This window comes from Coniophora puteana (assembly GCF_000271625.1).
Source record: "Coniophora puteana RWD-64-598 SS2 unplaced genomic scaffold CONPUscaffold_18, whole genome shotgun sequence".
Taxonomy (NCBI): Eukaryota; Fungi; Basidiomycota; class Agaricomycetes; order Boletales; family Coniophoraceae; genus Coniophora; species Coniophora puteana.
Window position 1 is genome coordinate 50,291 of NW_006913070.1, and position 23,824 is coordinate 74,114.

The window sequence follows — 23,824 nt, forward strand, 5'->3', positions numbered from 1 at the left end:
CGTCCAACGCCGAGCGCACAAAAGAAAAAGACTCAGAGTACCGTCAGCACAAGCCCTGCCACACCTCCAAAAAGCGCTGCCCCCCATGCGGAGCGCGCAACGCCAAGCGGAACCGCAGCGCCTTTCGCGCCGCCCTGCTCCAGCCTGTCGCCAGGAACCAATGCCACTGCGCCCACCCCGCCGAGCGTGAACCCTTGCCCGTCGATACCGACGCTCCCGCTGCTCAGCGCGCTCTGCAGACCGCTCCCGCTCGCGTTGATGTCGGACCACTGCACGCTGCCGTTCGTGTACTGCGTGTTCGCGGCGATGACGAGCGTGTCGGAGCCCATCGTCCACGTGGCGACGTCGACGCCGTTGACGAAGTAGTTCGACCGCGTCGCGTTGCCGCTGAACAGGAACGGAGTGAGGATGGGCAGAGCCAGCGCAAGCATGGACGCTGAGGACTTGATGTCGGATGGTGTGGGGTCGTTCCAGGGCACGACGCCGAGTGCGCCGCGGTTCATCCCGAGGAAGGACTGGACGATCCATTCTTCGCCGGTCGGGGCGCGGGGCCAGTATCTGTGGTTGACGAACTATCAGATGCGAGCAGTTGAGGGGAAGAGTCGATTGGCACTTACTCTCCGTCACCCCCAAACGCCTGCGGGACCGTCCACATCGCCTTCGTGCGCTCCCAGCCCATGACCTCCAGCCGGTTCTGGAAACTCTGCACCCGGTCACTGATCGCACCGAATGTCCCGACGCCGCTGTTCGCCGGCACACCCTGCGCATACATATCCCAAAGCGTGCTGTTGTCGGGATAGAGCCCGCCCACGTCGCCTTGCGGGATGCTCTGGCAATTATCGCATCCGCAGCAGCCGTAGTCGGCCGTGCAGACGGTGTTCCACTCGCTCGAGAAGGTAACGTTATTCGAGACCATGTACACGTCCTGCATCACGACGTCCGTTCCCGCGGTGTAGTTCACCCAGTTGTAGTCCTGACAGTTGAGCACGAGCGAGACGGGGTGGTACCCGTCGAGCGAGTAGATCAGGTCGTACGCGCTCACGGTCGCATTCAGGGGGTCTGAGGTGCCGTCGGGCTCGTCGCCGGTGTACCAGAGGAGCAGGTTCGGTCGGCTCTTGATCATGTTGACTTGCTCGGTGACGGACGAGGCGTTCATGTAGGTGAATCGCATGTCGTACATGAGATACAGGCCGACTTCTTGCATACGGTCGAGCACTTCGTCCAGCTGTGTCGTGTTGTCAAACGTGGGTACAGGGTGAACCTGTCGACCATCATTTAGCTAGACTTGAAGGGATGAAGAGGTGCATGACCCACGATGGTAAACCTGTCGTGATACTCAGTAAAGTTTCATTAATGAAAGTAAGGTTGATACATACCCTTGTTCCTTGAGCTCATTAAGGACCGACAAATTAGACGTGAGGTATGGATCATAGGTGGTATAGAATCCAATTGGGAACACTGGTGCGTAGTCCCCACCGGTCCCGTTCGCCGGTTTCGCCAGCAACGCACCCGTCCGGAGGTCCATCTTTGTCACCGAGCTGTTCGACGGGTTCGGCAATACAGAGAGCGCGGCCGCCGCGTTGTATGTCTGCGACCCGGAGGAACCAGAGTACGTCGCAGAGCAAGACACGCTATACGCGGCCATCTGGGGCGTGAAGCTCTTCAAGCTGATCGGGATCTCGTACGCGGTCGCATTAAGCGGAACCTTGGCCGTGCCGAGCGTCGTCCCGTTCACACTGACCGTCACGTCCAGGCTGCCCGCACTCGAGAGCGACCCGCTGCTCGGGAGACTGATGGGCTCCGCACCGGCGATCTGGTAATTGACGACGGGGGTGTCGATGAGGATGCCGCCTCCGGAGCCGACGTCTTCCTCGAGGTAGGGCCGGATAGCCGGCGCACAGCGGAACGCTAGCAGCGGACTAGACGAGTACGATGGTATCGCAAAGTTGCCGCCTGGCGCTGAGGCCGTCTGGTTCTGCATGTACGGCTTTCCGCACCTGCGAACATCCGATCAAGCGTAAGTCATTCCGTTCATTCCCAAGTTCATACACACACGCTCGAAAGTTCCTGAGAACCGCAACTCACCATGTCTGCCCATATGCCCCCGCGATAAACTGCAATCCAAGAACGACACCAAGCACCGAGCGATACATCTCTTTCTCCGGGGTGTTCTTGAGGGAGTGAAAGGGGAGAAAGAGAGCAAGTCGCACGAGCTGCAAAAGAGCGGGAAGGGAACGAGGGAGAATGTTTTCCAAGTGAAAAGCAAAATAGCGACTATTGATACCGAGGGCTTAGCGGAACCCCACAAGTGCTCCTGGGCGCTGTGCGCTGAGAGTTGGATTGGAGCACCATGTGGTCGTCCCTGGCACCTTGGCGGTCCTGTCGTCACTGGCTCGTGCGTCGCACGCAGGAATAGCACAGGAAGGACAAAGGCGCGAGTCATGTTATCGGTCCTGCCGCAACCCTCGTCTCCGAGTGTCTGGTTCGACATATGGAGTTCTTTGCTGTTCTCACACTGGTCCGAGAGGCCGAAAAATGAAGAATAAATGACATGTATTGGATTGGAGTATTACGGTACGAGAAGGAAGATGCAACGTTGGAGACGTATGCACTGTGATAGCGATGCGTTAGCTTGAGTACTTCCATAAGCAAGAGAGAAGAAGAAAAGTCAGAATAACAGAAAGTTCTCGACACAAGTCATTAAGACAGGGATAACTGATGAATAAATCTCATCGTAAAGGTTCGCATAGCGAAAAGGGCGCTAAGGAGAAGGGTCCATGCATGAACTCACCTCTGGAAGATCTAGTGCCACCTCTTGTGGTTCTGAACAACGCGTGGCAGAGGGACGTGAAGCGCGCATCCTGCTTTTTCATAGCCAGCGCGGAAATTTCCGGAAATTTTCGACTCCCTCGAAGGGACTTCAACCTACTTCAACGCCTCGACCGGTTTCAATGAGCCTACCAAAGTGTGTTCGCAACACCATGACCTGAAAGTTATGACTTGATCTCTATACCATTATTAAATACAGGTTTGCACGGCAGTGATAAATACATGATTGTCCAATGGTGCTCAATGATAAACGAGAGTGTTCTCAGAACTGGGAGACTTGGAAAGAAAGCTGAACATGTCTACATCTACGACAAAAAATCAATCGGATCTGGCTCGCCGTCCGTCTCGTCCCCGCGCGCCTGCGTCGTGCCCGACGCAATCCGTGCCCTTACTTCTGGCGGTAGCCCACGGCTCGGGGCCCGCGATCTGGGTATGGCCCCTGACGACGACACTGGCTTCTTCCCGCCTTTCCCACCTGAGGGCTTGCCGACGCCGAGCGACGATGAAGGTTTCTTCGCGCGCGACGGGGGCTTCTCGGCACCAGAAGATGAGACGGGTTTCTTGGTCTTCAAGGCAGGCTTCCTTCGCGACGATGCCTTTGACTTTGCGTTTGACTTGGGCTCGGGCTCGGATTCGGGGACGAGGTCGCCGGCTGAGGGTTCTTCGTCCGCATCAACGGACCTCGTAGTCTCTTTAGCTTTACCCTTGCCCTTGCTCGACTTCGACGCCGCCTTGCTCAGCGCTGGAACGGCGTCGGACTCCTCAGGCTCTGCGCCCTCGTCCTCGCGGCGATGAGATGACTCGCCATCCGCCTTCGCCTTCGAGCGCTTCTTCTTGGTGGGCTTCTCCTGATCGTCTGCAGTAGCAGCCAAAGTAGCTTTCTTCGCTCGTGACTTCGACGCGAGTTTAAGCACTGGCTCGGGAGGTGGAGAGGGGGAACGTGGTCGCTCTGCTTCCGGCTCTGCGACATCTTGCTCCTTGCTCCTGCCCTTGCCGTTGGCTTTGCTCTTGACCTTGGACTTCGCCTCTTCGCGAGTCACAGGAGCAGGTACAGGTGCGGGCACGGGCGCGGTCGTCGCCTTGGGCTTCGGTGCAGGCTCGTCCTGCTCTTCCTCGTCTTCGTCCGCCTCTTGAATAATCGACAGCTCTCTCTGCTTCTTTGCCTCCCTGGCGCCCTCCTTCTCCGCAGCCACAGCCTTGCCCTCCTTGGTCTTGCGACCCCCGGCATCCACCCGCTCCTCCTCAGTCCCTCTCTCGTCGTTACTAGCGCTGGCCGCTCCACGCTTCTTCACGGCGGCTTTGGTTGAAGTTTTGCCATCTGACTTGGGCTCAGGGTTGCGATTTCGTGCAGGCGTGGGCGGAGAGGGTGCGCGTGCACGTTCCGAGGTCGAAGCGGGAGCAATCGAAGGCATATCCGAGGCAGATTTGGAGGCTTTCTTGTGGACGACAGCAGGCTCTAAGAGTGTCGTAACGATTTGTCAGCAAAAAAAAACAGCGTCATCGGAACAGAACAGCGCACCATCGTCAGAACTCTCCGGGTCGGGCTGCGCTGCATTCTTCTTGCCCTTGCTAACAGACGATGACTTGGTTTTTGCCGCTAACTTAGACTCCGTACTTGCTTTCGACTTGGCCTTAGCGGAAGGAACATCTTTAGACTTCGATGTAGAGGGCGGGGGTTGAGGAGTGTCATCGTCGCTATCATCGCTTGCGCGAGCATGTTTGACAGGTGGCCGGTCCGCCCTCGAGTCCTCATCATCGGACTCGGCGGTGCGTGGGCGCTTCTTGGGTTTTGATTCGACGTTCCTTTCCTTGTCCTTGCCCTTCGTAGCCGCTTTGGCTTTCGACGCAGGGAGCGCATCATCGTCTTCATCTTCGGATTCGACTTCACGGGGAGCTTTCTTGGCTGGTGCTTTGTCCTTGGGTTTCGTAGATTTTGAATTCGTGGAGGTTCCACTACCTAGGACTTTGGCCTTGGTTTTGTTCTTCGTAGATTTCGATGTTGTCGACTTCAATTTCGAGGCAGTGGCTTTACGGGAGGAACCCGCTTCAGCTGCCGAATCGACGAGGGTCATATCATCGTCTACGGAGACGGTGAACGAGAAAACATGAGTCTCACACCAGCGTAAAAGAGCATATACTCAACGCACCAGAATCATCCGCCTGGGCAGCCGCCTTCTTCCCGCGCGCCTTCTTTCCCTTCGCCCCTGCCTTGGTGATCCCGACGCGCCTCTTCTTCGCCACCTGCCCATCCTCATCTACCTCCTCCTTCTCTCGCGCGTCGGACTTGCGCTTCTTCTTCGCAGAAACGGCGGTCTTGATGGGCGAAACCGGAGACTCCACCCTCTCCAGGGCAGTAGCGCCTATGGACTTCCTTGACGTGCCGGATTTGCGCGGTACAGTAGCTTGCTTGCGCGGCGAGGTGCGTAGGGGAGTTGCACGACGGTCACGGGCGTCTGGGGAAGTGGTGACAGGGGGAATGAGGGAGCGACGCGGGCGCTTCGGAGAGGGAGACCTTCCGGTGATGCCGCGTGCGAGGAGGATATTGACCAGGGTGTTTGTGGGGGCTGGTGTAAATGTACTGAATGGGTTCTGTTAGCTGTATGTTCAAGCTTCAATGCAGGAAACGAATAGGAGCGAATGGGCGTTGTTATGAACGGGACATTTAGGTGATGTACGAGGATGAAGTTGGAGGGATAGAAGGGCGCATATATGCAACTAAATGCAAGAATGATGTTTCGGGGGAAACAAAAGGAGTACGTACCCTCCTCGATCGCGAAAGCGCGATTGCTGTCGCTGTTGGCGCTGAGCCTTCGAATGTTCGACCGACGGAGGCATGAGAGTTGGACCCTCGGGTGCAGGGGTTGTCAGCTTAGGAAAGGACATATTATAGGGTTGGGGAATGCTTGATGTGACTGTTCAGCAATGAAAGGACGGAGAGAAGTGCAGATGCTAGTGCGTAAATGTTGCGAGTTGTGGTCGAGTTGCGGTCAATGTTGAGAGTCGACCAGTTTGAGAGATATGTCGTCGAGGAAAGAAACAGACGTAGATGCGTCAGAGGGAAATAGAGCCTTGTATGAGCCTCATGGGCTTCATACTTCGTTCAAGTCGAACCGAGGAGCTGAATGTCGACGTAGTTCAATGCACACGTGACCGTGGCTCTGACGCGCATTTCGAGCCAGCCACCGGGCCGATCGCTCTTCCCACCTTATGCTTGCCTGCTCTATAGGGGGGCCAGCGCGAGAACCCGTCCCACGTTAAACTTGTGCACCTTTGCGCATCCCTTTGAGGACTTACTGAAGAGCTGATCTTGACGCTCCGTCTTTCCACCAGTCCGGCTTTGGGCTTATCTATTGACCTCTAATTTCTGGAGCACGATTCAGCCATAAGGGCTACGCGGACATCAGCAAGCACCGACAGGATACTGCTCGAAATCTCGCCATACCATGTCCGAGCTACGCCAAAGGAAAGCGGGAGAAAGCAGCACAGCACCTCCCGCAGACTCACCCGAACGTCCACCAGTGCAACGTTTTCCCCCTGACGACGTCACCTCCCAGTTCCTCGCCGAACACGTTCGTCAAACCCCAGGTAGCACAGGCGCCGGCACCGAGGCCATCGAGGTCTACATCACCCACATAGACAACTCCTCTGCGTCCTCCAGAAGGTGCGCTCTCGCTTCCTCCTTCATCTGTGTGTTCGCTGAGTACTTCTTACAAAGATGGCACTTCGCCACCCTGGCGTTCATCAACACCGCCTACACTTTCCTCATTCTCCGACGCCTCTGGGGTGCCTACACGCGCTACGGCCTCGCGTATCTCGTCCACGCCCATGTCCTGACCCTGTTGCATCCCTACCTCCCGGGCGCAGCGCTGCACCTGCGCCCTGCGCTTGATGCGTCCCTCGCGGGGCACGCAGTCCTCGACCTCTTCCTCCTTCTCACGATCACACCGCGACTATACACATTCGCAACACGCATCGTTCCCCTCCGGCTCGCGCACGGTTTTCCCAGTGTGGGCGAGCCGGTGTTCAGGACGCTCTCAGCCGGCTCGGTGACGACGCTCATTGCGGAAGCTGAGTCGTTGACTGTTGCTGCGTCGCAGTCGTCGGCTGCGGCGACGTCCTCAACTGCACCGATCTCGAAGGCAGAGAAACGGGACAAGGCACTCGGCGCGCTCTTGCTGGCTGCGACGTCACCTGAGGGCCTAGTGGACCGGTGGTACGATGTCCCCGGGGAAGACTGGGACGTGGACTGGCGAGCAGTGCGTGCGGCGCTGCTCGCCTCCGAGGAGGGACGTATTTCGATGCAAACGTGGTCGCTTGGTGTATGGATGCGCGATCCTGTGGACGAGGACAAGAAACCAGGATGGGTCAGGCTCGAGCGCAGCGCGCTGGTCGATAGTGCGCGTGCAGAGGCAGGAACTGCCACGGGAGCGAGTGCTTCATTAATGCCAAAGCTTGGTCTAGAGCACATGGAATGGACACCCGATGCCCTTGAACGACTCAAGGTAAATTCGTCATCGCATATATGGTTGCTGGTGTGAATACATTCGCTCACGTGTACTTATTTCAGAATGTCCTCATCCGACGCGGCAAACCGCAAGTCTACCACCGCCTGATCGAAATTGCCCATCGGAAGACGCACAACCCAGACGGAAGCACCAAGGAGCTAACAGGCGCACAGGCGATGGAGCTCGACGCTGCCGTGGAAGAGGTGTTCCGGCACGAGGGGCTGGATATTGGTGACATTGTCGGGGAGGTAGTCGGGAGCTCGTCAGCCCAGGGCTCGGATGTGAAGGATAAAGGAAAGGGCAAGGAGGTGAAGAAGCAGCGATGACAAGAGAGGCTCTGAGCTCGAGAGTGTCTTGTGATATGCTCATTTCTTGAATTTATTTTGGGTAACATATATTCCGTCTGAACCGAACCTCGGAGCTGCACAACTATTCCAAATCCAACACTGACACTGCCGAAGCGCTCTCACGCGAATAGGGGCTTTAACTCCAAATATAGTATCAGCTTCCCACGGGCTCGCGCCTACAAATTGACGAACCTCAGCTTTTGTTTTCTCTTTGATTCTTCCACGATCATACACGCCCATGACGATATCCTCTGGTGCAGAGCGCTGAGCGTGGACCGCGTCTTCGGGCGCTGGACCCGCGGTGATCGCGCCCGCCTGGCACCACCTTACCTTGTTACATCGTAGGGGCGGGCTTGGTTCAATCTGATGGCGTGCTTCCTTCATTATTTTTTTCCTCCGTGTTTCTCTCGCATGGATCTTTCGGAAGAGCATGGAGCAGGCGAGGAAGAGCAGCTGGAGGGACACTTGGGGGTTTTCTCAGTAGCTTTTAGTTATATGCGTATGTTATTTTGTGAATCATATAATGCAATATACATATCTTCTACCGTTCTCTCTTCATTCGTCGTACCAACTGATCGACTATCATAGCATGCCTATGAGCTCTACATCATCTTACAGTTTCCCGCTGACTTTACTTGGTCTCACTTTTGTACCATGAACGCACGAAGTGCGCAGCGCAGTGCGACTCGCCGAGTCCATAGCGGAGGAGGTACAGCTGGTGGTTGCTGTCGCTGCCCGAGGCGGGCGTGAAGGGATAGTCCTTAGGCGGGACGATGTCGGTCACGATCTTCTCCTTGAACTTGGGCCCGAGCTCTTCGGTCACCTCTTGTGCGACCTTGAGCTGCTCGTCGCTCTGGCAGAAGATGGCGGAGCGGTATTCTATCGAAAAGCAGCAAGAGGGATAGCAAAAGGGAGAGCAAATATGAGCTATGATAGATGCGTAGAGATGTAAGAATGAAACGCACGATCGCCCATGTCGACTCCCTGCCCGCCCAGCTGTGTCGGGTCGTGGATGGCGTAGAAGAACTCTGCGAATACGTAGTGTAATCAGCGCCCTGCCCCTCTACCTCTACACCAACTCGATAGTACTCACTGACGAGATCGCGGAACGACGTCTTGCCCGAGTCAAAGTCGACCTTGACGACCTCAGCGTGGCCCGTGTCCGTCGTGCACACTTGTCTGTAGCCTGGGTTGTCCACATGTCCACCCATGAACCCCACGCTCGTCTCGAGGACGCCCTCGTATGGGTACTTGGTCACGAAGGCGTGCTCGACGCCCCAGTAGCATCCCGCCGCGAAGTACGCGAGCTGGCGCTCGCCGACGGGCTCTGTGCGATGTCATCGTCAGATGGCCAGCATAACCGCAGATCGGAGGATCGAAGAAACGCACTGTAGCTCGAGTCCGCGCGGTACTTGCTTTCGTCAAAGGTTTGGCCGTTCATGAGGTTCCGGAGGTACGATAGGGGGTTGGACATCAACCGTTGAGAGGATGAGTATGAGGGTAAGCTTGTAGGGCGCGTATGAGAGAGGGTGGTCGTCACAAATCTAAGTGTAGCCATTCATCGCTGCGCCGATTGCGGGTCTTCTTATGCATGGGCCCGACGGAACACTGAGCTCATTGCAGGTTAGCGATCGCGTAATAGGGGCACATGACTGGATCGAGGATGACAAAACCGTCACAGCCACTTTGGTCAGCGTTTTCTCAAGTGCAGGGCCCTTGCAGTAAGCGTGAAGAAGCAGTGAATTCATGAGGTTTCGATCGGGTCGTGCTCAAGGTTTCAGGCCCCCACGACGCTTACACCACTGTCAAACAAAGAATGAATGTCTAGAAGTGTCATATTTGTATATTATCTCTATCATACACTGCGTCGTGTTTACATCTTTAAAATTGATTGTTTTAAGCACCATCCTAACCACAATAAAGCGCACCAGGGCACCCAATAGTCGTGCCGAAAACCGAGCCAGACACACCGGCAATTGTTAGCACAGCAGTTACGATACCGCCGAGGCCCTCCCCAGCGATGAACCCCGCAGCGACGGCGAAGCAGTACATCTCGTAATTCTTGAAGAACCTACACGTGATGGATGGGTCAGCTTTAATCAGGGATTCTTTCCAAGCCAGCGATGCATTGAGCTTACATTCGACGCCAGAAGAAGGTGACTGTGGACCCGAAAAACATGGCAACGGGGTATGTGCATACGTCTACGAGCACCGCATTGAGTGAACCTGCAACTGATATCTGCGAATGTACCCACTCATGATAAAGCCGATCCCAATAGCGTTGAAGTTCCTGAACAACTCAGAGTCAGCTCACGCACGCGAGATTTGTTTCTGAGAGACATACGGAACCCAGACGTGGTATTTCGGTGGTACAATTGTATACTTTACCACAACAGAGAGTACTGCAGCGATGCCAAGCCCGATCGCAGTGTAGCCCGACGAGGTTGGGATGGGAAGTGTGTCCGACGATACAGCTATCGCGACTGCCTGTTCCAAAACAAAAAGGTCTTGGTCAACGCTCGGCCAGCTGAGGATATGAACCGGGACTTACCCTCCAAGCTTGGACATCCGGTGTCGGAAAACTGCACGTCTCGTACCCGAGATTATTGATGCACGGGTATGCAGTCGAGAACACCACATATACACCCGCTGCCATAAACACAGAAACGACGGCGCCGCAAAGCTGCGCCAAGAACACGGCGCGGGGTGACGCGCGCAGAAGATGCGTCGTCTTTAGGTCCGAGATCATGTCCGACGCCTGCTCGGCAGCGCCGAGAGCAAGCATTCCCGAGAGCGAGTTGAGGAGCTCACCCTTGGCGACAGAATATCCGCGTCCTTTCGCGATGCCGCCGAAGACGAGCTGCGACGCGTTCCCGATGGACGTGACGGGGTTGATATCTGTCCGCCCGGAACTCTCACATCCGATGAAGCTGAAGATGAATGCGAAGATGATCGCTGTTTCAGTCGGTCAGCGAGACATCCCAATCCTTGACAGGGATTATTCAAGGAAAGACACGTACCAAGGATGGTAATCCCAACGTTTTGTCCAAATTGCACACCCATCACGATGCACGTCACTATAATGCTCGCAGCAAGCACTCCACCCCAGAGCCACCATGGCACCTGCTCGTTCACTGGCACAGGGTCCACTATCTCTACAACTTCGGCCTTGTCCTTTTCTCCATCACCTTCGCTGTCCAATGAGCTGCTGCTGATCCGGGAAGCAAGGAAGTGCGTGCGGAAATTATGGTACGCGGATATGGCCGCGGCGAAGAGCGAGCGCCAGTTGCAAGCCACTTCCGTGAACGAGGCGCAGAGGAGCATGAGTGTGCCCGGCCAGACGAGCCAGTACCGCGGAGAAGGGGCGTTTATGGGGTCCGAGAGTTCCCTTGATGGTTGTGCATTCATTAGCTGAGTTGCTACAACATTGTATTTAGAAACGTACATTCCCATGTAGTTCATGTAGCCAGTGATGTTCACAGGAGTTGCTTCGAGCTGTCCAAACGCCTAAAGAGCTAGGTGAGCGGAAAAGGCCTAGTAGCCGTTGAGGGTGGAGCATACCATGCCCTTCGACACGATGACTGGACCGATGATCGCCCATGCAAGGAAGGCCTGATAAATTCGAGTCGGTAAATTACCAAAGAAAATAAGAGAGTACTCACTCCACCCAAGAAACTGTATGATGCGTTGATACCGGTAAGCATCCCAGCCCCAATGAACGCCGGTGTCCACTCCCATATCCACCCCTACCCCAAAGATAAGCCAGATTCGCAAGGCGTGTATGATGCTAAGCCGACGTCAACGCACCCAGCTCTCCGCAGCAATGATACCCTCCCACCCAACGCGGTTGAGCGCATAGAACACATGCCAGTCCCACAGCAAGCCCGGCGCATACTCGCTCACCACACGCAGCGTGATCGCCGCGACGAACGACCAGAACAACGCCCACGTCTTCTTCCTCGCCGCCTCCGCCGCATTTCTACCGACGTGCAGCGACCGGATCGTGTACGCGGCCGCGATCCCGCTCGGGAACACGAGCTTGAGCTTGAGGATGTAGAACCGCCGGAGAGGCACGCTGAACGCGAGCCCGAAGAAGGCGCAGCACACCGTGAAGGTGAAGAGCCTGCCAATGTCGGCCGAGGGCGACTCGAGCAGCCCGAGCTCGTATAAAGCAGGGAAGCCGGACGTGAACAGCAGCCCGAGCGAGCCGGCGGCAGAGGCAGCGGATTGGCAGACGTTGTTCTCTTTGGGGCCAAAGGGCCCGCCGCCTGCCCAGCGTGGGAGGGCGGTCGAGAGCGGTTTGAGGATCGCGAAGCCGAAGATGGAGCCAAAGAGAGAGGCGCCAAATGTCCAGCCCGTCTGTTAGATGACAGGGTCAATGCTTGAGAAAAGTGAAGGGGAAAGCTGAAGGGTGTACCTTGAGACCGAGGTAGACGTTACTCGCAGCGATAACGGCACCTAGCCCACATCCCACGAGTACAGCGCGGAATGTAAGCTGTTGTTCTTCGACCATCTCGCCTTCCTCGATTGGGAATGGATCGTCCGTGTTGATATTGTTCACATTGATGATCCCGCCCTCGAGGCCCACCTCCGAGTCGATCGCAGAGGCGTAGTCGATCTGTTCGCCACCACGCTTCTTCTCTTCGCTTGCATCGTCCAACGAAGAAGCAGGCTTAGAGTGCCTCTTCTCGTCCACAGGCGACAGTTGAGGAACATTAGAAATGAAATCAACGGTGTCTATCGCCTCGAAGGGCGAAGAACTTGACATCTTGCGGGCGTGGGGGCGAAGCGTAGGGAAGACGCAGAGAAGACACGGAAGAGCTTATATGAGACCGATAGCGCGCATAACGTCTCTTTTCCTAGAGCGGACGCTTATCGCACCACCCGCAGGTGGTCGGTCGAGTGATAAGGCTCGGTAGACTGAGGAGCTATAATTTGCGCGTTACACTATACTTAGGACCTCGATTGCGTGCGTAGTTGGCCGAACACAATGGTCAATGCGCCACCTGCGAGCACTATCAGTCACAAGACGCCATAGCAAGGAACGCACGGTCAGGGTGAGATGTTTTTGCGGTCAACACAACCTTTCGTGGCAAACGTTGGCCCAGGCTCGCATGATAAGATGCCCTAGAGAATGATGAGGGAACCGAAGTTTATTTCGCGACAAAAATACAACTTTCGGTAAACCAGGCCATCTAATCACTAAACTCTATGTATCAGTATATGAGAACGTGATTGTAGTAAGTCAACGCACCAAGGACACAAACAGAATTATCGATAAAAACCTCGTGAAATGGCTACGGCTATCTGGTATTACGACGACAGCCGCAAAACCGTGACTGACCCAGATGTAGAACCAAGAGCGACCCGACCCGACGTCTCATCGTAGTCTAAACAAGACCAGTTGCTACAGGTATTCGGGTATGAACAATGTATCCGGCTTTCCGGCTCGGGCCCTTTCAGGAGTCCTGGGAATAGACCAGCGGCAAGAGACTGCGGTGCTACCGAGACTGGTATCGCCTGCAAGTGAACGTCGTCGGATAAAAGTCCAGTTGAGGCTCGATCGGCAGGTTGGACCCATACGGCGCTGCCATAGGCGCCCAAGACCATGTTGGTACAGTGCAGGGGGCCGCTGTGAGGAGAGACGAGGCTAGCTGCCTCAACGGGAGGGAAGGCGTAGGGACAACCGGAGGGAGAGTTGGCGGAGATAATCTCGTCTAGATCTTCAATGTCAAACATGGTTTGACGCTCGAGTGTCCATAGCTGTAGTAGATGATGGGTAGACCATGGATCCGCACTCTTCCTGCGAACGAGAATTGAAAGGCGATGATCCTCATCAAGGATATCTGAGGAAGATCCAGAACTTTGGGGGGTGATACACGCAGCGATGCCGTCTGGCCAGCCAAAGCTGTGGCTTACGATTGGGGAGATTATGGGTGCGCTTGGAAAGAAACGCAGCTCTGGTTCCTGGAAGAGGTGAATGGACCGGGCTCTCACGACAAGAATACTGTTGTAGCAGAACAGGATCTGCAAACACTTATCCTAAAGTGCAGATGGAGGGGGTGCAGTATGAACCAGAGTACACCCAATTACAGGACAGGGCGCAACGTACCTGCCAGCCGTCCATAGTTGCAGATGTTCGGAGTGTTGCATAAGAGTTATCCCTGCAGTTCCAGATTACTGCTTCGAGTTCGTTATCGGCCAATGCCAATAGCTCCCCCTTTAGAGTGATGGGACGGTGGTGTGTATCGACTGAGTTTAGGGACCTGAACCGAACGGTCTCAAAAGTGACGTCGGTATCAATGCCCAAAAGCTCGACTTTTGAGACGCTGAGCAGCGAAGTCCAGTTATTGTGAGCGCACGACATAGACGGCTACCAAGACATACCCATCTTGCTGTACAGATACAGCTAGACTGGCCACGGACGAAGGATCCGTGTTGACGGCAAGTCCATTGAATATAGCCTTCCGTGGAGCCCATCGACACTTCTCAATAGCCAAGACGGTGTCCCATAAGGTAATGGTAGACCATATGCCCTTGGAAGCGACTACGACGAAACGCTCACCAAACCCAGGCAGAAATCGGATGTCTTCTACAGGGACTGCCTTGCTGACATTCGCCGATGATACTTCGTCCAAGCGCATTTGCTCAGAGCGCCAGCAGCTCCCAATCTTATATGCCCGCTTCACCCGCGACCTGAGCCCCTCCGCCGACTGATCTGCTGGGTTGATTGATCGGAAAGGGATACCTTGTCCAGTGATTTGGAAGGTTGACGCGTAATGCCAGACGATCCGTTGTTTAGAGATGGCATATATACGTCTCGACACCTGCTCAGACATAGCATATATCAGTGCCTTCAGACAAAAAGCATGATACCAAAGTTCTACCTGTCCGAACAACAAAATATTCGGAATGGAAAGAAACGAAAACACGTAGATCAGGGTATCGTCATCGAGTTGTTCAAGGGTGACCATGATTCCAAGTTTCTATGAAGGCTTTCAGGAAAAACAACGTATAATGTGAAGCATCTCAAGAAGAATAGAGCTGACTTTCGGTCAGCCCAACGCTGCTTCAGTCGACGACGTCCAAGGTAGAGTCGCATCATCCTCTAACCCCTTCGGACCGCGGGATGACATTCAAACTCCGACAAACCCGAAAAATCGCGAACCAGGGCAAACGCGAGACCACTCGACTAGAGCGCCGCAGACTTCCACCAAAACCCAGCGCACCCGCCGCCATGAGCTTTTCATCGTTCTTCTCGTCTTTCCTTCCCACCGTGTACGCCGACGCGCCCGAGGAGAAGGAAGAAACCAAGAACGACGCCAAGGAGGAGGAGCCCACCGAGGACGCTACTGAGGACGCTGCCGCCGAAGAAGAGGAAGAGGAGGAGCCGGAAGACGTATGCAAACTGTCTTACCATGCTATGGTCATAGGCTGATCCGCGAATGTATAGCCTCAACCCGAAATTCGGGAGGAGTGCAAGGCCACCTCAAAGTGCGCACCTCTGACGAAACACTTCGAGCACTGCCAGGAGAAGGTCAACGCGGGTGAGGGGTACAAGGGCGAGGACTGTGTTGAGGAGCTGTACGTCATATTGTCCATCCTTGCTCAGATCCACTTACTGATGCTGCGCTTCGGTTACAGGTGTACGTTTTGTTGTGGTTATCGGTATATGCCTGGCTGACTTCTTCCTTCTTCATCCTCTGCATCTCCGAAATGATAGTCCAGTGAGTAAATCATACTTTTCACCTGTTTCCACAAGCTGACAGGGTCCGTTAGCATGATGCATTGCGTCGACGTAAGTTGGCAAAAACTCATGACGTTAAGATCCCTGTACTAAAGGTCCACTAGCAATGCGCCGCACCACGGCTTTTCTCCAAGCTCCGCTAGACGATCATATTCTCGGTATGTCCATACCACCAATGCGTAGTATTGATCCGTGGCCTTACCGTTACACGTTCAGTAATAGAAGCTGCCTTAGACACTCGCAGCTACACATTGGGGATTCAGTTAGCCACAGAGCTTATATATAATTCATTCCATTACTGTGAACGAGTAGTCTTAGCCTGCAAGCGCCTGATAGCAGCTCCTGTGTGGTAGTACATCTTTCTGGAGCGCTATCTTGGCGCCTTCGACATTGCAGTTGCCCTGATTTTTTGCTAGAACAGGTATTGGGATCACGTACATCTTGCAAGAAAGTAAAAACAGAAATTATACTTCTCAATTGCGAACTGTTTTACTTACTTAGAGTTTAATAATTAACTATTAGCGTTTGTGTGAATGATTATTCGTGGGAATGTAATTCGGGAATAGTTCAGAATAACTGCGTGAGTTATCTAGTGAGAAATAGACCAAGATTATGAGTCTTGAGAACAGCTGTTCAAACGTCGTTGCGGAACTGTATGTTTGGATTGGACCTCATGTATATCCCATAGCTGCTTTAAAATAAGCCCATATACAGATTCGCCAGTAGTGCCAAGGGGATCAGTTATTTTTTCTTCTACTGATTGCTCCCGAGTCTCCAGCTCAACCGAAAGCGCCAAATGAAGCGCCGCCGTTCTTCCGGGGAGAATCTTGGGAGAATCATAACACGTTCCTTGACACGTTCCGGAGTCTAGGGCCAGTCGTGATTAACGCCAGCTTGATAAGCACTGTACAACTTGAAGCAGCACTGCGGTGCTCAGCGCTTACTCCGACATCTTATTACTAGCCTCCAGCTTCCCACAGAGGCGCCTATGTCTCTTTCCGTTACCCACGAAAACTCAGAATCCGGGCCTAGCTTACGTCGACCATCATCCATCCTTGAAAACTCTACCCTTGAACTCATTGACTCTGAAGAAGAAGACGAAGGATTCAGACCATTTACAGGGCATAGAAATGGTATTATGGCAGTCGCATATGCGCCGGACGGCAGGCATCTAGCCACCGGTTCACCTGACAAGACTATTCGCGTATGGGATGTGAGGACGGGCGTGCAGGTTGGAGAGCCGATGGAGGGTCATACGGACGAGGTGAATACCATCTGCTACTCTCCTGATGGCAAATATCTTGTCTCAGGCGCCGATGAAGGGACGATACGCATCTGGAATGTCGAGAACGGGGCATATTCTCCCGCTGGGGAGCCTATCACGGCGCACTCCAGCTGGGTCATGACGGTCAGCTACTCACCCAACGGAGGGCTCATTGCCAGTGGTGGCAACGATAACCTGCTCAAGTTGTGGAACCCCCAGACCCAGACCCTTGTCCACGAGTTCAAAGACCACGAGAAAGCAGTGAGGCAGGTAGCATGGTCCCCCAACGGCAAACTCCTCGCCACGGGCTCGAACGACGACAAGATCAGGATCTTCGATGTCGAAAAGCGCAAGCTTCTTATGGATCCTATCACAGGGCACAGGGAATGGGTCCGAGCCGTCGTTTTCTCTCCGAACGGGAAGTTCCTTGCCAGCGCATCTGACGACCATAGCGTGCGCGTCTGGAGCCTTGAGTCGGGCAAACTCGCTAAAGGCCCATTCAGGGGGCATACCTATTGGGTCGGCTGCATTGAATGGTCTCCAGATGGCAAGCGTATTGTTAGCGGCGCACACGACAAAACCGTCCGCGTATGGGACGTCGAGAGCGGTCAACATATTTTCGGAAAGCCGCTGTATGGGCACTTCAATGACATTCGCGCCGTGGCCTACTCTCCAGATGGGGAGTTCATTGCCTCAGCAGACATGGGCACTCGTCCCCGCGTCCAGATCTGGAATGCGCAGACGGGAAAGCCCCATTTCCCTTTGGTGCGTGGAGTGTTATGACACCAAATTAATGAAACTCACCTCATGGTCCGCCGCGGTAGATTAAAGACAAGCAACAGGACGCATTTGAGCAGGAAGCAAAGAAGCCACGCTCGGAGGACCGTGAAGTCAGCAAACCCGGCAAGATGCGTGCTGGCTCAGCCATTTTGGCAGTTTGTTGGTTCCCTGACGGACATCGTTTTGCAAGCGCCGGCGAAGACTTTGTGATTCGCTTGTGGGATGCAACCACGGGTCTCCAAGATGGTGAGATCGCTAGCCATGAACAACCTGTCAATGGTCTATCCATTTCTTCCAATGGCCACCTACTTGCTACCGCGTCTGATGATCGTACCATTCGTCTGTTCAACCCTGATACGAAGGAACTGCTTCTGCCACCCCTTACAGATCATTTCGAATCCGTGTATACTCTCACGTTCACTCCTGATAGCTCGCGTCTCGTCAGCGGTGGTATGGACAAAACCATCCGAATATGGAACACCTTTACAGGCCAGCACTTGTACGTCATAGAAAAACACACCGAGTCCGTGCGCTCTCTTTCTATCTCTCCGGACGGAAGCAAACTCGCGAGCGGCGGCAATGATAACTATATCTATGTCTGGGATATGCTCTCCTACGAACTGCTCGCGGGCCCATTCGCGCATGACGACTGGGTCCGCGCAATATGCTTTTCACCCGACGGCACGCGCATCCTGAGTGGGTCAGACGACTACTGGGTCCGCGTGTGGGACGCCTCAAGCGGCGAGCTTGTCTTTTCCCGTATCGAGAAGCATACGGACTGGGTGGGTGCCGTAGACTGGTCAAACGATGGCAGGCTACTCCTTAGTGCCTCGCACGACAAGACGGTGTGGGTATGGGACGCACGAACGGGCGAACGGGTGCTTGGCCCGCTGAAGGCACATAAAAAGGGGATTCGGGCTGCTGCTTTCTCGCCTGATGGCACACGTTTTCTTACAGGGTCTTTGGCACATACCCTTCGTCTATGGGAAACGGATACCAGCGAGGTCATACATAGACAAGAGGGGCCAAGTTCGTCAGAAACTGATTCGGGATCGGAGTCGGATTCGCAATCTGGAGAGCAATCTGAAGCTGATGTAAGAGTAACTGTTGACATTGGAATATGTTTGGCTTCTGATGTTCTGCTTCGTAGTCGGAGTCAGAGAACAATGGTCCGAATAATCCAAAGGAAGCCACGGCGACTCCAGCAAGCCGGCGAGCTCCGGGACGACAGGTCTGTCTTCAGGATGTAACTTACGTGATTTGGGTTGTAACCTTCTGCGACAGAGTACAGATGACAGTATCTTGAATGTGAGCTAACAACCATTCTTAGATGCTAAGCATGGTCCGTCAACACGTGTTTTTTTAGTTGCCAGCAGTTCCTACCAGGTTCGATTCCAAGCAGCAGAATTCAGGGGCAAAGAAATTCTGGGACGATGCCGACGTAATCAACCTTTGGAACTCTCATTTTCATCTTGTACTAATTACCAGTTTTATGCTCGCCTAGGAACTTCTTGGCCCATCCGGAAGACATAGAGACCCAAAGCGACAGGGAAGATTCGATGAAAGCAATAAGAATGCTGACACCAAAGCGCACAAAAGGAGGCGCGGTGTGTTCAAGCGGCTTTGGACTCGGGGTCACGGTCACGGTGCGCAAGATGATCGTGGTAGCGTTACAATAGAAGAGGAGCGAAATAAAGGAAACACAAAGCGGCAGATTGCAAAGGGTATGCAAGATGTAAGTGATACCGACTCCAAGCAATCCCCGACTGCCGAGGCACACGCCATGCGCAGGTTAGTATCTTCTGCGCGAGCTAAGATGGTGAGTCCTATCCCCTGCCATTTGTGTAAAAATTCATGGGTACTTTGGATGAATCGTTTCTATTGTGTACTTTACTAACATTCGTAAAACTCCAGCGTATACTTGCAGCGGGCGAACGACAGCCCGGGGAGGGCAACCGAGATCGAGAGGCGGTGTCGGATTCTGACGAAGATGAAGGCGGGGATGACGGTGACACACCAGTGCAACCCGACGAGGGTCATCGATCACTACATAACGAAAATAACGAGAGCGACGATGAAAGTGTGCATGGATTTCTAGACGTGATATGTTTCTGTCTATGCTTGCCATGCTGCAAGTGACAGCTGGTTCCTGATCTACGTCGAGCGCCGGCTAGCTTCCACTCCTCCCAACAGTTCTCAATCATAAAGACACATATCACATACACTTGTGTAGGTATATTACAAGATGATGTTCTCGATGATGAGCGCCAAAATGTGCTTTCCTAATTATGTCACCGGAGTCGGTTAGATTACCGAACAAACATTGTGAACGGACTAATATAGCCTCCAATACCGCTGACTATGCCGTTTGCAGTTTTGGACTATAGACTTATTCGGAATTGTTACAGACTAATCACATTTGGTTGACTTGGTTCAGTAGGATATACAATGCATTGTTTACTTAGAAGCCTCGGTGAGACGATTCTCCGCCTCCTTAAAGTTAACAACGTTCCAGATGGCGCTGAGGTACTGGAAGAAGATAGACGTTAGCTATGAATTAAGCAGAAGTATAAGGATAGAACTCACGTCAGCCTTGACGTTGTGGTACTGAAGGTAGAAGGCGTGCTCCCAGATGTCAACACCGAGGATAGGAGTGTGCGCTGTGGAGTGCCATAAGTCTCCAAGGGCTCAATCATTTCGAAAACGTACAGATCAGGGGATCCTGGTTCGCGGTAGTGACGATCTCGAGTTTTTTGGTGGACGGGTTGTAGCCAAGCCAGCCCCAACCGGAGCCCTGAATGGCAGCAGTAGTCGCGTTGAACTTCTTCTTGAACTCTTCGAAGGAGCCAAAGTCGCGCTCAATAGCACTCTTGAGGGCACCGTCAGCGAGCTTGCCGCCGTCCTCGTTGGCGGGGGCAAGATTCTTCCAGAAAAGGGAGTGGTTGATGTGACCTGAGCGTCCGGTAAGTAAGACGCCATCGCAAGATACACCAAATGGTGATGGCTGGAACGTACCACCGCCGTTGAACTTGAGGGCAGACTGGAGGGCAATCTTCTCCTTGGTCGAGTCCGACTTGGCATACTGCTCCTCCGCAGCGTTCAAACCGTTGACGTAGGCCTGGTGGTGCTTTTGGTGGTGAAGCTTCATGATCTGCTCAGAGATGTGAGGCTCAAGAGCCTGTCCCCAGGAAACACATGTCAGATACGCATTCTCTTAGGAATCAAAACCACTGAACGTACGTTGTAGCCATAGGGAAGCTCAGGAAGCGTGTGGACCGACGCGCTGGACGCTGGGGCCGCGAACGTGCGAGCAAGAGTAGGGCGAAGGACAGAGCGAGCGATGGAGAACATGGTGGTTGCGAATGAAGAGCAGGAAGTGCGGATATTAGTGAGAAGGACGCGAGTTGGCTTTCGTCATGCGCGGCGGCCTCAGACGGCGCGTGGACGTCATAGCGGAATCGGAGGAAATCGGCCGCCGTCCACCCGGAATTCAAATTGTGTAGAAATCCGGGCCAGAAATTTTCTATCTATGGAAGCTTATGGGACCAAACGATAGACCCCCTGTTCCAAGACCGCGCTTGTCCCATCACCGAAGGGTTCATTTACAACTTTGATGAACACGGACTACAATGATTCTCCAGAGAACGTTAGACGGGAATTATCTCGCACTCAATGACCAGCCCCCGCCGTCACCGAAAGCTTCGACCTACGTTCACCCCTCCATTACCTCTTGGCTTACGCCATCGACATGAACCGTTAAGGAAGATTCTGGCATCATCAATCACTCACTTATGACGCAACCTATCTTCTTCTACTCAAAGTTCTACCCCAAGGGAAACACCTTCACTTACCTCAACACCCGGTGCGAGATTCATCATTGGCATGCTAAAAGTGCGATCAGAGAGCCCGCGGTTGAGTATTTCCAGTTCGCTCCCCCTCTGCGGTTACTTCCGTTGGAGCTTCTGTAACCTTCCTGCTTGCGCAAACTGAGACAGGATTCCACGAGTTGAAACCACGCACAGCGCAGTAACAGGCACACCCATATCGCGTTGTCAATATTCGGGGCATTCACCTAACCTATAGATTTAAAAATGAGGTGGTTGAGTCGTGTCCGTTCAAAGGCGTAATGTACGGACGCGAACATGCGAGGTTGTCGTTTGGAAGAGCCATGAAACTGAAGTTAAATAGTAATACTGTACTTTTCGACCATTTGATCGTGGGAAAGTGACTGCCTAATCCGGATGTCCAACTTTTTGGCTCGCAGGTCGGAACCAACGCGGGACACTTGGCTCGTCAGGGGCTATTTTCCCCAAACAGTGTGGGATGCTGTTGTGTTCGGCAACCTCTCCAATCCCCAAGCGACGGTAGGTCAGAAGTTGTAATCGCCCGGTGATATCTCCACGTGCGAGCTGTTCATTGTGTTTCAAGATGGCAGTAAGGTGGCAGTACACGCCGGCATTAAGACACGACTTTCGTCTAGGAGCCAGTAAAGTAGAGAGGAATGCATATAATGTATCCAACAAGAATTATAACCCGTCATTAGGCCATCAGACACCATTTGCGCATTGCAGAGAAAATTCCGGATTTAATTAGATTTTTAGAGCTATCTTACCATGTGTCCCACTTTTTGGCTCATAGGGCCTCAAGAGGGTGGGACAGTCCCACCCTTTTTGGCTTGCAAGCCCGGCCCATGGGACATGGGACGAGCGAGTGGTCGAAAAAGTTGTATCATTCGGTGGTCCACGTAGTCGTGAAACTAAGCGTGTGCAAATACAGTGCATAGAACCATTCCTCATTAATTGTTGTACATGTGCCTCTTTCATCCAGCCCGTGTCAAATTATACACCGTTCTACGTACTAACTTCACCTGTTTATACCCTGGAAACATCCGTCCTCCACTATGTTGACTGATTGAGGGTCTACCATGCATGGTGTCCGCCGCTTACAAGGATGCTTCATCGCCATGTAAGCCCACTCAACGCATAAGGATGGACAAACGACACTTACTCGCTTCCAGTGCAGAAACTCGAGGCATCAGACGCGAGCCAGGTGGCAACGCCTCTCAGCTCGTTAGGACGTCCAATCCTCTTCAATGGGTTCAGGTCAGACCAAATCTCGAGCTGACCCGGTGTGCGATCGAGGAATGCCTTTGTCATACTATGAAAAATGTGGTGAGCGAGTGTGGTTAGTCAAGCCTGGTTCATCACTTACTTGGTGTAGATATATCCTGGCGAAAGAGAATTGACGCGGATGTTCTTGGGACCAAGTTCGCAGGCGAGACTGCGAGTCATCTGCAGGACGGCAGATTTGCTGGTGTTGTACGGAATCCAGGCGTGATCCTAAGGCGAGTATTGAATCTATGCTTCAGTCATATTGATTTCCTAGAGGAGCAAGCTTACCCTGTTGGTCAGGCTTCCGCTGATAGAGCCTATCGTAATGATACTTCCAGGACGGCCAAAGCGCGACATCTGCCTTCCTGCTGCTTGGGCTGTGTAAAGGACTCCGTTGACGTTAATCCCCATCACCTGTCAATCACGCTCCCAGTCATCAAAAGGACTCGAAAATGTATGCAGCGGATAAACGTACGTCTTGGAACTGAGCAGTCGTTACTTCCAGACATGGAATTGGCGGCCTCAGGACGCCCGCGTTGGCAACACACATATCCACCCTTTGCTCCCTATCGCCAATCTCCTCCACGGCCTTCCACATCGCTTTTTGGTCTCGCACATCAGCCGCCACGTATTCAAGCCGTGACCCATTGCCCAGCTTCTCCACAAAGTCGCGGCACGCCGTCCACTCCTCCGAAGGCGCGGAAGCAATATCAAGACAGTACACGGCCCGAGCGCCGGCCTCGCAGAACGCGAGCGCAATCTCGAGTCCGATGCCCGCGTTCCCACCGGTGACGATCCCAACGCGATCTGTGAGCGCGAACTCATCGAAGATTTTGGAGGTAGGTTTGTAGCTAGGATCTGAGGCGGCTTTCTCCGCCGCTTCGACGCCGAGAGGCGCGATAGGCGAAGCTGAGTCCGAGGGACGTGGGCTGCTCCGCATGATAGGGGTAGTGGAGAGAGGGCGTTGAGATATCAAAGGACGCAGGGTTGCGCCTGTGGGAGGACGTCTAGTTAGGACTCTGGCAGTGACTGCGAGCCTTGCTGAGGACATGGAGATGACAAGGCGTAGGGAAGAGATGAGAGAGTGCAGGAGCAGAGACGGTGGTACTTTATGCGAACACGGGTGGTAACCATAAAAGTTCAATTCACTACGTCACGTCCAGCTGACCTACTCTTCACGAAGAATATTCAATACATGAAAGATCCTAAAGAACATGCGCATGATGCACCGCAGATGGAAC

At 53.7% G+C, this 23,824-nt stretch overlaps 9 protein-coding genes across 9 annotated transcripts; 3 read left to right on the forward strand and 6 right to left on the reverse strand.

Moving 5' to 3' along the window:
• Positions 1–32: 32 nt before the first annotated feature.
• CONPUDRAFT_93585 (uncharacterized protein) lies at positions 33–2,153 on the reverse strand (the record flags this gene model as incomplete). The annotated part of the gene is made up of 4 exons (XM_007776636.1): positions 33–558; positions 618–1,261; positions 1,373–1,997; positions 2,086–2,153. The coding sequence occupies 4 exons, from the start codon at positions 2,151–2,153 to the stop codon at positions 33–35; spliced, it is 1,863 nt and encodes a 620-aa protein (XP_007774826.1).
• Positions 2,154–3,028: 875 nt separating this feature from the next.
• On the reverse strand, positions 3,029–5,712 carry CONPUDRAFT_169706 (uncharacterized protein; the record flags this gene model as incomplete). The annotated part of the gene is made up of 4 exons (XM_007776637.1): positions 3,029–4,285; positions 4,349–4,909; positions 4,977–5,407; positions 5,591–5,712. 4 exons carry the CDS (start codon positions 5,710–5,712, stop codon positions 3,135–3,137), a joined length of 2,265 nt encoding a protein of 754 aa, XP_007774827.1. The 3' UTR covers positions 3,029–3,134.
• Positions 5,713–6,114: 402 nt separating this feature from the next.
• On the forward strand, positions 6,115–7,722 carry CONPUDRAFT_140224 (uncharacterized protein). Its single transcript, XM_007776638.1, has 3 exons — positions 6,115–6,490; positions 6,545–7,331; positions 7,397–7,722. Exons 1-3 carry the CDS (start codon positions 6,273–6,275, stop codon positions 7,658–7,660), a joined length of 1,269 nt encoding a protein of 422 aa, XP_007774828.1. The 5' UTR covers positions 6,115–6,272; the 3' UTR covers positions 7,661–7,722.
• A 449-nt stretch (positions 7,723–8,171) lies between these two features.
• Positions 8,172–9,247, reverse strand: CONPUDRAFT_85564 (PMSR-domain-containing protein). The gene is made up of 4 exons (XM_007776639.1): positions 9,071–9,247; positions 8,775–9,008; positions 8,647–8,709; positions 8,172–8,560 (listed from the first exon to the last, which is right to left on the reverse strand). Exons 1-4 carry the CDS (start codon positions 9,237–9,239, stop codon positions 8,313–8,315), a joined length of 714 nt encoding a protein of 237 aa, XP_007774829.1. The 5' UTR covers positions 9,240–9,247; the 3' UTR covers positions 8,172–8,312.
• A 266-nt stretch (positions 9,248–9,513) lies between these two features.
• Positions 9,514–14,761, reverse strand: CONPUDRAFT_112639 (OPT oligopeptide transporter). Its single transcript, XM_007776640.1, has 15 exons — positions 14,569–14,761; positions 14,069–14,508; positions 13,794–14,010; positions 12,936–13,723; positions 12,099–12,883; positions 11,489–12,040; positions 11,344–11,427; positions 11,243–11,293; positions 11,127–11,188; positions 10,702–11,069; positions 10,233–10,636; positions 10,026–10,168; positions 9,937–9,971; positions 9,820–9,883; positions 9,514–9,752 (listed from the first exon to the last, which is right to left on the reverse strand). The coding sequence occupies exons 5-15, from the start codon at positions 12,447–12,449 to the stop codon at positions 9,590–9,592; spliced, it is 2,277 nt and encodes a 758-aa protein (XP_007774830.1). The 5' UTR covers positions 12,450–12,883; positions 12,936–13,723; positions 13,794–14,010; positions 14,069–14,508; positions 14,569–14,761; the 3' UTR covers positions 9,514–9,589.
• Positions 14,762–14,888: 127 nt separating this feature from the next.
• On the forward strand, positions 14,889–15,951 carry CONPUDRAFT_85567 (Non-heme 11 kDa protein of cytochrome bc1 complex). The gene is given in 6 exon segments (XM_007776641.1): positions 14,889–15,080; positions 15,135–15,267; positions 15,279–15,282; positions 15,461–15,479; positions 15,533–15,586; positions 15,645–15,951. 5 exon segments carry the CDS (start codon positions 14,919–14,921, stop codon positions 15,569–15,571), a joined length of 357 nt encoding a protein of 118 aa, XP_007774831.1. The 5' UTR covers positions 14,889–14,918; the 3' UTR covers positions 15,572–15,586; positions 15,645–15,951.
• A 436-nt stretch (positions 15,952–16,387) lies between these two features.
• On the forward strand, positions 16,388–18,883 carry CONPUDRAFT_85568 (WD40 repeat-like protein). Its single transcript, XM_007776642.1, has 4 exons — positions 16,388–17,457; positions 17,517–18,566; positions 18,623–18,703; positions 18,757–18,883. Exons 1-4 carry the CDS (start codon positions 16,417–16,419, stop codon positions 18,787–18,789), a joined length of 2,205 nt encoding a protein of 734 aa, XP_007774832.1. The 5' UTR covers positions 16,388–16,416; the 3' UTR covers positions 18,790–18,883.
• A 954-nt stretch (positions 18,884–19,837) lies between these two features.
• Positions 19,838–20,843, reverse strand: CONPUDRAFT_132318 (manganese superoxide dismutase). The gene is made up of 5 exons (XM_007776643.1): positions 20,713–20,843; positions 20,488–20,650; positions 20,182–20,424; positions 20,059–20,132; positions 19,838–20,001 (listed from the first exon to the last, which is right to left on the reverse strand). Exons 1-5 carry the CDS (start codon positions 20,821–20,823, stop codon positions 19,930–19,932), a joined length of 663 nt encoding a protein of 220 aa, XP_007774833.1. The 5' UTR covers positions 20,824–20,843; the 3' UTR covers positions 19,838–19,929.
• Positions 20,844–22,391: 1,548 nt separating this feature from the next.
• CONPUDRAFT_66615 (NAD(P)-binding protein) lies at positions 22,392–23,523 on the reverse strand (the record flags this gene model as incomplete). The annotated part of the gene is made up of 5 exons (XM_007776601.1): positions 22,392–22,425; positions 22,480–22,629; positions 22,684–22,811; positions 22,872–22,997; positions 23,059–23,523. The coding sequence occupies 5 exons, from the start codon at positions 23,521–23,523 to the stop codon at positions 22,392–22,394; spliced, it is 903 nt and encodes a 300-aa protein (XP_007774791.1).
• Positions 23,524–23,824: the final 301 nt, after the last annotated feature.

What these genes read in the sequence shown, in the direction of transcription:
- CONPUDRAFT_140224 (XM_007776638.1), top strand. Translation starts at nt 6,273, where the DNA reads ATGTCCGAGCTACGCCAAAGGAAAGCGGGAGAAAGCAGCACAGCACCT. An exon ending in TCCTCTGCGTCCTCCAGAAG is followed by an intron (nt 6,491 to 6,544) that starts GTGCGCTCTCGC and finishes CTTCTTACAAAG; the next exon opens with ATGGCACTTCGCCACCCTGG. An exon ending in ATGCCCTTGAACGACTCAAG is followed by an intron (nt 7,332 to 7,396) that starts GTAAATTCGTCA and finishes TACTTATTTCAG; the next exon opens with AATGTCCTCATCCGACGCGG.
- CONPUDRAFT_85564 (XM_007776639.1), bottom strand. Translation starts at nt 9,239, where the DNA reads ATGGCTACACTTAGATTTGTGACGACCACCCTCTCTCATACGCGCCCT. An exon ending in CCGCGCGGACTCGAGCTACA is followed by an intron (nt 9,009 to 9,070) that starts GTGCGTTTCTTC and finishes GACATCGCACAG; the next exon opens with AGCCCGTCGGCGAGCGCCAG. An exon ending in GTCGTTCCGCGATCTCGTCA is followed by an intron (nt 8,710 to 8,774) that starts GTGAGTACTATC and finishes ACGTATTCGCAG; the next exon opens with AGTTCTTCTACGCCATCCAC.
- CONPUDRAFT_112639 (XM_007776640.1), bottom strand. Translation starts at nt 12,449, where the DNA reads ATGTCAAGTTCTTCGCCCTTCGAGGCGATAGACACCGTTGATTTCATT. An exon ending in ACGTCTACCTCGGTCTCAAG is followed by an intron (nt 12,041 to 12,098) that starts GTACACCCTTCA and finishes GTCATCTAACAG; the next exon opens with ACGGGCTGGACATTTGGCGC. An exon ending in CATACAGTTTCTTGGGTGGA is followed by an intron (nt 11,294 to 11,343) that starts GTGAGTACTCTC and finishes CGAATTTATCAG; the next exon opens with GCCTTCCTTGCATGGGCGAT.
- CONPUDRAFT_85567 (XM_007776641.1), top strand. Translation starts at nt 14,919, where the DNA reads ATGAGCTTTTCATCGTTCTTCTCGTCTTTCCTTCCCACCGTGTACGCC. An exon ending in AAGAGGAGGAGCCGGAAGAC is followed by an intron (nt 15,081 to 15,134) that starts GTATGCAAACTG and finishes GCGAATGTATAG; the next exon opens with CCTCAACCCGAAATTCGGGA.
- CONPUDRAFT_85568 (XM_007776642.1), top strand. Translation starts at nt 16,417, where the DNA reads ATGTCTCTTTCCGTTACCCACGAAAACTCAGAATCCGGGCCTAGCTTA. An exon ending in GAAAGCCCCATTTCCCTTTG is followed by an intron (nt 17,458 to 17,516) that starts GTGCGTGGAGTG and finishes CCGCCGCGGTAG; the next exon opens with ATTAAAGACAAGCAACAGGA. An exon ending in GAGAGCAATCTGAAGCTGAT is followed by an intron (nt 18,567 to 18,622) that starts GTAAGAGTAACT and finishes TCTGCTTCGTAG; the next exon opens with TCGGAGTCAGAGAACAATGG.
- CONPUDRAFT_132318 (XM_007776643.1), bottom strand. Translation starts at nt 20,823, where the DNA reads ATGTTCTCCATCGCTCGCTCTGTCCTTCGCCCTACTCTTGCTCGCACG. An exon ending in AGCTTCCCTATGGCTACAAC is followed by an intron (nt 20,651 to 20,712) that starts GTACGTTCAGTG and finishes TCCTGGGGACAG; the next exon opens with GCTCTTGAGCCTCACATCTC. An exon ending in ACCACAACGTCAAGGCTGAC is followed by an intron (nt 20,002 to 20,058) that starts GTGAGTTCTATC and finishes ATCTTCTTCCAG; the next exon opens with TACCTCAGCGCCATCTGGAA.